Source organism: Dendrobium catenatum, unplaced genomic scaffold (genome assembly GCF_001605985.2).
Source record: "Dendrobium catenatum unplaced genomic scaffold, ASM160598v2 fragScaff_scaffold_231, whole genome shotgun sequence".
NCBI classification, from domain to species: Eukaryota; Viridiplantae; Streptophyta; class Magnoliopsida; order Asparagales; family Orchidaceae; genus Dendrobium; species Dendrobium catenatum.
Genome location: NW_021318693.1, coordinates 10114685 through 10126926, shown reverse-complemented (window position 1 = coordinate 10126926; position 12242 = coordinate 10114685). Strand labels below are relative to the sequence as shown.

At 33.9% G+C, this 12242-nt stretch overlaps 1 protein-coding gene across 2 annotated transcripts in view; it reads right to left on the bottom strand.

Moving 5' to 3' along the window:
• Positions 1-12242, bottom strand: part of LOC110109387 (probable zinc metalloprotease EGY2, chloroplastic) — a 43693-nt gene that overhangs the window by 6927 nt on the left and 24524 nt on the right. For both annotated transcript variants that reach the window (XM_020840443.2, XM_020840442.2), the window contains exons 8-10: positions 12074-12179; positions 11772-11865; positions 7423-7576 (exon numbers count right to left, since the gene is read on the bottom strand). In XM_020840443.2, coding sequence (XP_020696102.1) covers positions 7423-7576; positions 11772-11865; positions 12074-12179 — 354 coding nt within the window. The remainder of the gene's footprint in view (positions 1-7422; positions 7577-11771; positions 11866-12073; positions 12180-12242) is intronic.

Below are 12242 nucleotides of genomic sequence, written 5' to 3'. Positions count from 1 at the left end.
TTTTATTATTATGATAGCTTGTCTTTCATTTTTAATAGTATTTCATATTCATGCTTATTATTTAATATTTTTTATATAGCTTGCGCCATATTCAAAATAGCGCGCGCCGCGCCGTGCGCTATGCGCCATGGCTCCAAATGGACCTTTGCGCCATGGTGCGCCATTCGCCGTTAACAGGTATGATGGGTACAACGCATATGGTACTGAGGGAGAGATGAAGAAAAATTGGGGGGCTTGTGCAAGGGTACGATGAATATGGGCTCAAGAAGGGGCAATAATGGGAGAGGTGAGGACTTAGGGATTAGATATTTATTATTATTATTATTATTATTATTAGTTTTGATTTTGATTTAATTATTTTTCATAAAACTTCATCGCTCCAGCACATCAAAGTCACGTCATCACCTCACGTGTGGGCAATTTTTTTTATTTTTCTTCATGCAGCATCACAAGCAAGATGGGTGTCAATTTAAATTTTTTCTGTTCTCCCAAAAGTGTCGACATAATGTTCTTCACAGATAGATACTATTCACATGATTTTGACTTTTGGTCGACACATTTTGAATAGCATTTGAACGAGTCACATCTTGTGCTCGCCATTTTTGATGTACTTGGTCGGGTCGACCTTAGAGTTGTTATCAAGATCAACAATGACTAAGTGAGTGATGTAGAATATATGTCAAAATAAAAGAAATTGATGAAGATTGAAGGCATCAGCTTTTCTAAATAGATGGCCTCCTCCACAAATATTACATAAAATATTCTCATCTTAAATATACAACCTTGCATGAATTAAAAAAAAAACTTGTTTTCATAAAGCTTATCATCTTTATTTACTTGTATTTTTTTTTTTGGAGAAATAAGCTGGACCAAACAGAGATTTTGCATTCTATTATCATCACTTTTGCATGTAAGTCTCATAAAAATTACTTTAATTACCTGCATGATGTCAATGTTTCCATGTTAACTTCTTCACTAAAAATGGAGGTTATATATAAATAAAAATTACAATTGAGCTCACCTTAGAATAACTCCCCAAATTAATCAATAGGATAGAAATTTCATCCAACAAATGAGGAGAGAGAAAGTGTCGATGGGAGGAGGAGAGAGAAAGTACAAGAAATAAAGATCTACCCTTGACTATAATATGATGTGATGATGAAATAAAGAAACAAATATTTTTAACTCATATTTATGTAATATTATTTAATTTTGACTCTTCATATAATTTTATATCTATTTTGTATCTTTATAGACCTAAAGTTTTTTTTTTCTTCATGATCTAAAACCTAAATACAATGTGTTGCACTACAATGTAACAAACTACTTTTGAAATGTCATTTGAGATAGCTTACTTATTCTACGAACTAAACTTGATGGCAAGTTTGTTATATCTTTCTTTGATGAGTTTAAGAGTGATATACATCCTTTGCTGAGGGTGAGATGTGTATCCAATTACCATTCAGCTAGTGTTCTTGTATTACTTGTGTTGCATGTATTCTTCCACAGCTCTTCAAAGTTGTAGCATGACTACATGAATTAGTAATTGAGCTTTGGATCGAGGTTATTAAGCGGAGATCAAGTATTACAAAACTTTCAATAAAATTAATCTTTGAAAAAGTGCTATTTATTCTATGGGTTCCATCATTTTAATTTGGTAAGATTGGTAAGAAAATTTTTGCATGTCTAATAATTGTTGTTGATAGCGCAATAGACCTTACCAAATATTTCTTTCCTAAATTTTCCCGTGGTGATAAATAACTTGGAATTAAGAGAGGAAGTGAGAAAAGACTTCTAAAGAATAATATAAACTTCTAATCAAGTTAAAAAATAAATTCTAGAAACGAGTCACAATTAGTTGAAACTTGATTATAATAATTTAAAATTGCATTTCCAATCTTCTAAGGAGCAAAATATGTTTGCTGAAAAAATTATCCATCATTTGAAGAAACCGCTAAAAACACTTTTCGTGTCATTCTCGCTCCAATTTTAAATATTTTGAATACTTTGCTATATCTTAAGGTACTATTGCTACTATTCATAATACAATGATCATTAATATTTACAAAGATTTCTATCTTAACCATATAATAGGAGAAAATATAATTTTTGTGCTAATTAAATCTTTCCCACAATTTGCACATCCTACAAAGCTTTCCACTCTTAAAAGAATAGTTAATTGAGATGAGAGAATTGATGTAGCACAAAGATGTTAAAATAAATTAAAACGATGAAGATTGGAAGGCATTAATTTGTCAAAATGGATGGCCTCCTCCATAAATATTATAGTTATGAATACATAGCCTCACTAATGCGGACATCCGACGTTGGACGTTAATCAAAGGAAGAGACGAAGATTGAAGGCCGAGATCACTCCATTTTATCTTAGTTTATTAATTATATTTTTTATTTTAATTATGCATTCTTTATTTTTACCATTATTTAAGAGTCTTGTCTTATGGAAGCCCAAGTGACAAAGTTGTCTTTTTAGTTTCTTTTATTTTATGACCTATATATAGAGGCCATTGCTCTTGTATTAGGATGATGGATTATTAAGAAAAGAAATTTGTTTTGCACTTTTATTCTTTGAGAGGACGTTAGTGGGAATCCCTATGGAGGGAATTGTGGTTTCCACGAGTCGCAGGATAGGTCCGGGCTCGTGGCTTGAAGTCCCTTGGTGAAGGGCATCATATCACCCATCAGTCTTCGGAAGAGTTCAAGGCTCACTGTTTTATCTCTTTTTTCTTTGTTTTGTTTTTCCTTTCTTTCCTAAACCATCACCTCCTCAAGCTCTCCACCAAGGCGCCAATCCTCTCACCCTCATCACCTCTACACCATCGGCCTACACCATCCCTCCCTTCCTCCTCCCTCCCCATGGCTGAAATCCACCATGGCTCCACCCACCCGCTCGCGACCTCCTTCCCTAGCCCCACTTCCCAAAAAAAAAAAACCCTCATGCCTTATTTAAGTTATCATTAATTTGGAAAGATTTTAAATTCAAATTAATCTAATTTGAATTTCAAATACATCCTCATTAATTACCTTATTTTTAGAAACCTCTTTCATTTAATTAATTAATCAATTCTGAAATAGATTGATTAATTAATCCATAGTCCAAATACATTGAACCTAAACACTCATAGTCCCCCCTCTCTCTCTTGGCCGGCCCCAAACCCATGCCCTCTTTAAATTTCTTTCCAAAATTAGATTAATGATTATCTTGGAAAGATTTTGAATTCAAATCCAACACAATTTGAAATTCAAATAATTTCCTAAATTAATTGATCTATTTTAGGAAAGTCTTTAAATCAATTCTAATTCAATTTCAAATTTGATTTGAATAAAATTCTCTCCCTCAATTTAAGACTATTGAATAGGCGAGTTTTAATTCTACCCCTCCCTCTCACCAATTTTAATTAATGCTTCTCCATTAAGGACTCCAATCTCTCTCTATTTAAGGGATTAATTAAGTACCCCTTCCTCCTTTTCCCATTTAATTTGAAATTCAAATTTGAAATGACCCCCCCTATCCGTTCTACATGAGTTTGGTATCAGAGCATAGTTGCCCGGGATGCGGATTCGACGGAGTCGAGCTCTTTTCCACCCCGGGAGAATGATGCGGACATCAGACGTTGGACATTAATCAAAGGAAGAGACGAAGATTGAAGGCCGAGATCACTTCATTTTATCTTAATTTATTAATTGTATTTTTTTTAATTATGCATTTTTTTCTATTTTTACCCTTATTTAAGAGTATTGTCTTATATAAACCCAAGGGGCAAAGTTGCCTTTTTAGTTTCTTTTATTTTAAGGCCTATATATAGAGGCCCTTGCTCTTGTATTAGAATGATAGATTATTAAGAAAAAAAAATTATTTTGCACTTTTGTTCTTTGAGAGGACGTTAGTGGGACTCCCTATGGAGGGAATTGTGGTTTCCACCAGCCATAGGATGGGTCCGGACTCATGGCTTGAAGTCCCTTGGTGAAGGGCATCGTATCACCCGTCAGTCTTCGGAAGAGTCCAAGGCTCGCGAATCTATCTCTTTATTCTTTGTTTTATTTTTCCTTATTTCCCTAAACCACCACCTCCTCAAGCTCTCCACCAAGGCATCGATCCTCTCACCCTCATCACCTCCACACCATCGGCTTACACCAGCCCCTCCCTTCCTCCTCCCTCCTCTTGGTTGAAATCCACCATGGCTCCACCCACCCGCCGGTCACCTCCTTCCCTAGCCCCACTTCCCTCAAAAGAAAAAAAATCTCTTTCCTTATTTAAGTTATCATTAATTTGGAAAGATTTTAAATTCAAATTAATCTAATTTGAATTTCAAATACATCATCATTAATTACCTTATTTTTGGAAATGTCTTTCATTTTATTAATTAATCAATTCTGAAAATGATTGATTAATTAATCCCTAGTCCAAATACATTGAACCTAGACACTCCTAGTCTCCCCTCTCTCTTGGCCGGCCCCATACCCATGCCCTCTTTAAATTTCTTCCCAAAATTAAATTAATGATTATCTTGGAAAGGTTTTGAATTCAAATCCAACACAATTTGAAACTCAAATAATTTCCTAAATTAATTGATCTATTTTACGAAAGTCTTTAAATCATTCTAATTCAATTCCAAATTGGATTTGAATAAAATTCTCTCTCAATTTAAGACTATTGAATAGGCAAGCTTTAATTCCATCCCTCCCCCTCTCCTATTTTAATTAATGCTTCTCCATTAAGGTCTCCCATCTCCCTATATTTAAGGGATTAATTAAGTACCCCTTCCCTCCTTTTCACATTTAATTTGAAATTCAAATTTGAAATGACCCCCCCCCCCCCCCCCCCCCCCCCTATCTAATATACATGAGTTTGGTATTAGAGCATGGTTGCCCCGGATGCGGACTCGACGGAGTCGAGCTCTTTTCCACCCCGGGAGAATGATGCGAACATCCGACGTTGGAGGTTAATCAAAGGAAGAGACAAAGATTGAAGGCCGAGATCACTCCATTTTATCTTAGTTTATTAATTATATTTTTTATTTTAATTATGCATTTTCTATTTTTACCCTTATTTAAGAGTATTGTCTTATGTAAGCCCAAGGGGCAAAGTTGCCTTTTTAGTTTCTTTTATTTTAAGGCCTATATATAGAGGCTTTTGCTCTTGTATTATGGATTATTAAGAAAATAATTTTTTTTGCACTTTTGTTCTTTGAGAGGACGTTAGTGGGAATCCCTATGGAGGGAATTGTGGTTTCCATCAGCCGTAGGATGGGTCTGGGCTCGTGGCTTGAAGTTCCTTGGTAAAGGGCATCATATCACCCGTCAGTATTCAGAAGAGTCCAAGACTCGTGGTTCTATCTCTTTTTTCTTTGTTTTGTTTTTCCTTATTTCTCTAAACCACCACCTCCTCAAGCTCTCCATCAAGGCACTGATCCTCTCACCCTCATCACCTCCACACCATCGGCCTACACCAGCCCCTCCCTTACTCCTCCCTCCCCTTGGCTGAAATCCACCATGGCTCCACCCACCCGTCGGCCACTTCCTTCCCTAGCCCCACTTCCCTAAAAAAAAACCTCTTTCCTTATTTAAGTTATCATTAATTTGGAAAGATTTTAAATTCAAATTAATATAATTTGAATTTCAAATACATCCTCATCAATTACCTTATTTTTTGAAACCTCTTTCATTTAATTAATTAATCACTTCTGAAATTGATTGATTAATTAATCCCTAGTCCAAATACATTGAACCTAGATACTCCTAGTCCTCCCTCTCTCTTGGCCGGCCCCATACCCATGCCCTCTTTAAATTTCTTCCCAAAATTAGATTAATGATTATCTTTGAAAGGTTTTGAATTCAAACCCAACACAATTTGAAATTCAAATAATTTCCTAAATTCATTGATCTATTTTAGGAAAGTCTTTAAATCAATTCAAATTCAATTCCAAATTGAATTTGAATAAAATTCTCCCTCAATTTAAGACTATTGAATAGGCAAGCTTTAATTCCACCCCTCCCTCTCTCCTATTTTAATTAATTCTTCTCCATTAAGGCCTCCAATCTCTCTCTATTTAAGGGATTAATTAAGTATCCCTTCCGTCCTTTTCCCATTTAATTTGAAATGACCCCCCCCCCCCCATCTGTTCTACATCACTTACATTTATTAAATAAAGAAATCTAATTTCATAAACTTATTATTTTTATTTATTTTCTATTTTTAAAATAATTTGGGCAAAAAAAAATTGCAAATTTTTATCACCATAGTTGCATGTAATTCTTTTGAAAATTACTTAAATTTCATGCATGATAGCATGGAAGCCTTGTCAATAGCCCTTAAGGCTTTTAGACCAAATTTTGAGGTTACATGTTCATAGAAATTACATTGAGCTCTTTTTACTGTAATTCCTCAAATTAATATAGAGGAGAAAATTTCATCCAATAAAGGAGGAGAGAGCAAGTAGACCAAGGAGGATAGAGAAAGTGCAATACATGAAGATCTACCTTTAATTATGATATGATGTGATGAAAAAATGAAGAGACAAATATTTGTAAGTCATATATTGATGTAATTTTATTTAATTTTGACACTTCATATAATTTTCTCTTTATATTCCTTGGGCTTTTAATTTTATTCATGATGTAAAGCCTATATCTAACAATGGAATTCTAAAATGTAGCATACTACATTTGCAATGCAATTTGAGATAACTCACTTTTTCTCCAAACTTCGATTAATGGCAAATTTATTAACTCTTCCTTTTTCCTTTGATGAGGTTGAGAGTGATACAAATCATTTGGTAAGGGTAAGATAGTTGTCCAGTTACGATTCAGTTAGTGTTCTTATATTGCTTGTGTACTTTTTTCATAACTCTTCAAAACTGTAGCATCACTGCGTTAAGGAATGGACCATACTTGTCACTCAAGCTCAACCAAATCTTAGTTCTGATAACATATTTTTAGAAATGTAGATCATGAGGGGACCAAAGTCTAGATTGATAGACAAATGGGCAAATTCATGATTCAACTTAAAATTTTTAAGCCAACTGGTTAGGATCAGAAACAATTATATTTATGAAAATATATTTTCAACCATCCTGCCCAACAAGACTAAACCCAGTATTCTAATCTGTCTTAACGATGGAATGATACTGGACAAGATAAAACCTTTGTTATAGTTTTAGGGGTCATACCCAACTAAGATTTTGATAACCATGTTGCATGCGTGATGGCCTATGATGGCCAATGGATCAGTCTTTGATCCTAGTAACCATGTTACATGCATAGAAAATAGATTTTCATTTGCTTGTTTGAATTGATATCTCACATGATATTATTTAGAATCGAGAAATATGGACGCTGCGCATAGGCAATTTCAGCAAAGAATATTAAGAGTTAAAACAAACTGAAGTACATGGAAATATTTACCTGCCAGCTAGGGACAAAATATGGTACTCCAAGCTTGACACCAATATCTCTTGCAACTAAAATATGACCAGCTTCGTGGGACCCTAAAATAAGAGCAGTAACAAGGGATCCAGGAAGGCCATCTTTCAACAATTCAAGATTGTCAAACATTGACCTAAATAATAGTGTCATAAGTAGCCAATGGTTTCTGATTGTACTTTCCAGAAAATATCTTAGAAAAAATTACATAAACGGTTACATCTAATCACAAGTTATTTAAGGACTTGGCCAGCTGAGTCAACAGATTTCTATCAAAACATATACAAGAACTTGAAAAGTTTAAGAACAATGTCTAATATTAAGCAGATTTTTGCAAGTAATCATCAAACTCCAGTTTCCTTAGAAGTAACTAAAGCACCTATCTTTCTCTAATAGTTCAATTCCATTACCTCAAAACATTCAGCACAACACACTATCACTACTCTACTTTAGCAGGATTGCACAAAAATGCCATCATACCAATTTTTGCTACGTTTAAGGCATCCATACTGACCAAGTGTTGGACATTTTCCACAGAAGGATGACAAATATAAACAAAATTCAAAATCAACTTTTGCCTCTACCTAAACTATTTCGTAGAAAAAGAAATAAAAGAACTACTCATTGAATGAAAACTCCACCATTGTTAGGTTGAGCGATTAAGGCACAAAGCTTTACCCAATACTATAAAGAAGCTATTTTCATGATTCAAAACTATGATCTCAAGGTTACATTAGAGACAACCTAACTAAAGGCCCCATCCTCTAAATATATGTATTTAGTTGCATTGCTTAGAATAATTTGGAGAATTGTTTAAAAGGGGATTTGATGCCAATTAATTGAGCAAGAAATATATTTTTAAGGGTTTAGGGCTGCATTCAATAATCACTAAAAGCATAAAGAGGAAAACTAGTCCACAATAATTGGGGTTGTATTAGACCGGTCCGACGGGACCGGCTTACGCGAGCAGAGGCGGAAATGTCCGCCTCCTGTACGCGCCGAAAGCACGCTCGGGCGTACGTTAGCCTGTTTGGGAAGGATTTTTTAGAGAGTTGGGAGGGAAATTTGAATGTAGGGACTGTTTAGGGATTTTCTTTTAATTTGTATGCATTAAATAGTTTGTTTTCCTAAGGTTAGGGCATCTTGAATTTGGCTGAAATTTGAGATCTCTTAGTTTATTTGGGCTGTAGCGGCGTCTAGAGATTGGGAGAGATCGATCCTCCTCTCGAATAGAGGATAAATTGTATCTTGGTATTTTCCTTTTCCTTTTTATCAAATAATACAAATTATCTACTGTTTTCGTGATTTTGTTTGGATTTTTGTGGAGATATCTCGCTGTTTTTCGAAGATTGATAGGAAACACTTGTAGATTTCAAGTATTTCCTATCAGTTTGTTGGTAGTGCTCCACAGAAGAGGAAAGACTTAAGCTTTTGAGGTTTTCTAAGTGTTAGCTAGAAGTTTTAAAGCTTAATAAATTGTTCTGTTCTATGAACTCTGTTCTTAAAATAGGCAATTACAAGATCAATATACAACTAGGAGTCAAACTCAAGACCATATAAAACAAAACAAAAACTAGACAGAGATTATAGCAAAAACTCAAACAAACCATAGTAATTGATCTATTGCTGCAACACGGTTATGAATAATGCTCATGAGCAATATCATGATTATCAACTTCCAAATAAGAATAAACAAGCTCTAAACTCCAACTTAATGCATTGCTCAATTTTCTCCACCTTTCTCTAACACTCAAGTTTTTTTTTTTAATATTAAAACATCCATCTTTGATGGTTTGAATATAAATATTTCCAAAGTCTGAACAACCATATTTTACCCTTTAATATGTTGCAATGTATTGCACAATTAACAATAGCAACAAGATTTTTAAATTTCTATGAACTTATGGTATAAGAATTATTTCTATCTTCTTTAAAAATTCTTACATATTCCTCATGATGACTGCCTTCTCTATAGGTCCAACAAACATGAACTTTCAACTTTGATAATATTCTTCATAGGAAATACTGGACCTCATTATGATTTTTATTCTCAATCATTCAATAGGGATATTGCTTGCTTTAAGTGCCTTTCATATAACTAAAATTTATTTCTATCTGATCTTTCCTTTCTCTTTTTTTTTTCAAGTTATGTATATTTTTAATTTATTTCTATCTTAATCACAATGCAATTTTGCGGTTCTTAACTATTATTTTTTCTTGAAAATGATGACTTCATTTTCCTATGACATGCAAGTCTTACATCAATTCTTCTTAGCTTCATACAAATCCTCCATTCTTAGAAATCGTCAAAAGTAACACATCTTCCTAGCAGTACATATACCTTTCTCTAAGCACCTCACTTCAATTAGTAAACATCGTCACTATCAATATCGCAAATAACAAATCATGTCAAAAAGAAGCGAAGAGGAAGATTTGATGCATTAGCCAAGGGGAAGAAAATCTATTACCCTCACAATAATGGAATTTCTAAAATTTCTCTAAGGAAGAATATCTTCATTTTAGATTTTTGCAAAAAGAACTCTTTAACTCCTTTTTTCAATAAATTCAAATTGAATGATTTTTTTTTTTTTTTTGCAAGGAACTGATCCAAAATCAAATTGACACCATTAGAAAGTTGTATTATGATGTCAAACTGACACAAGATTAATGCTGTAAAATGCTATGGAAACAGTAGGATTATTTCTGCAACCAAAGATATTTTTAAGAGGACTTAGGATTTCTATACAAGAAATCAAGAAATTAAATCAATAGGCATAGGAATATCTACGTTTGTAAGATTTTTCAACATAGTACATATTTTATAGAAGCAACTTTAAAGTTTTCAAGATGCATGCAAAGATCTAGGTTTTTAGAGGAGAAACAATGTAATAACTATGCAATTCAACATGATGCTTAGAGGATCAATAAAGTGGATTATCACGAACATGATCATCAAAAACCCTAATTAGATTTCACTACATATAAACTCCTTTCTACTTCCTCTAAGGGCTTGGATAGGAGAAGAATATATGGGTCATGCAAAATTTGAGGTCAATGGAGGCCAAATTTGTCATGACCCAACCTGGAATCTCGAATTAACGAGGTGGGAACAACGGTCGAATGAATATCACAATTATTTCAAAAATTCAATTACTTGATAAACTAAATAATATTATTTTTTAAAATCTGAATAGCCACTCAAATAATTTCTAGTTTAAAATACAATAAAACAGTTCTTACATATTTTCCTTTGACCCTCTTTTTCTGTACACGAAACATTCTCGATCAAACATTTCATCAACAGGGGACTCGCATGTAATTTTCAATCTAATGATTTGAGTTCTCAATAATAAACTCAATGATCAATTATAATTTACAGTATAATAGTAAGAATGTCTCATGTATATAAGTATTATGTCATGACATCAAACTTTTCATTACATAACCATAAAAATATGAATACTATAATTCTTTCTTTGAGCAGGCAACTTAAAAATAAATAAGTCCAGTAAACCAAAAATGCTAAGTAGTCATGGATGCTCCCTGCACATGTTCCAACAAAAATAGTAAAATCAATTTCAATATTTCAAAAATTACCTAGTTGAATTCCCTGAATAAAGAAAGTTCAACCGCAAAAGTTTTTATGACAAGAGCTAAATATAGGAAATATGTGTGCACACACTATTATATTCTATTCCTAGGATGGTTTACTGCCCATTCATTTATATAAATGGGTGTATCCAGAGCATGGAACTCTCACTAATAAACAGCCTTAAGAGGGGTTGATGTACGCAAACTTACCTTACATTTGCAGAGAGATTGTTTCTGTGACTATCTTGGGATCTCATATGCTATGCCAAAGACAACTTAACCATTACTCTAGGCCCTCATTGCAGCCACTCATTGATATCTTTTCGCCTAATAATACATTCCAATTTCATACAGATTCTAAAAAAAATGTTTCCAGTTCAAAGTTATTTAGATACCATACCATCTTTAGGATAGCACATCACTTGCAGTGACAATATAACCAAACAAAAAATCTCACATATTGCTTTAACGTATAAAACAGGGGAGCACAACAAATGAACAGAAACCATGTTCAGTTCCCTCAGTCATACAAAAATGACATGATAACAATCAGGGTTAAAACCAAGAATCAAGACCTGCTTTGACTAATATGAGAGAAAACAAGAGCAGAAGTTCACCTCAAGTTCCCTCAACTGCTAAACCCCAACCAAAACACCCACACTATCCCAACCTAAAGCAGAAAAAGGCCCACGCATAATCTTATTAGTCCAAAAAATAAAAGATAGGTGAGAGAAACTCACAACAAGTTCGACTGCAATGCAGGCACATTTTGGAGAAGTAAGGTGAAAATGGTGACCAGTCCAAAAGCACTGGCAGCAAACCATTCTGGGACAGCTGCAAATGACATCCAAGCACGTAAAAGGAGAGTAGGATCTACTTTCATATTTTAAAACACAAATTCTACTCAAGAGGAGAGAAGAAAGTGCTAACATTCTGCTCATTGCAATTTGAAACAAAGAATAATAACTGAACCTGAAACCTTGTCTAGCTAGTGATAATATAAGTACAGGTGAGAAGTAGCTCAAGTGTAATTTCACATTACCAGTTGCTTCAACCTGGAAAGTTTGTTTAGGCACCACAACGGCCACTGGTTTATCATCCTCCGGATCAATCAGAAGGAAAAACTTATACTGATCCCCAAATCTATCCTGTGACAACAAAATTACACAAAACACGGTAAATAGAATAGTTGGAAAAGACAATTAAGAATG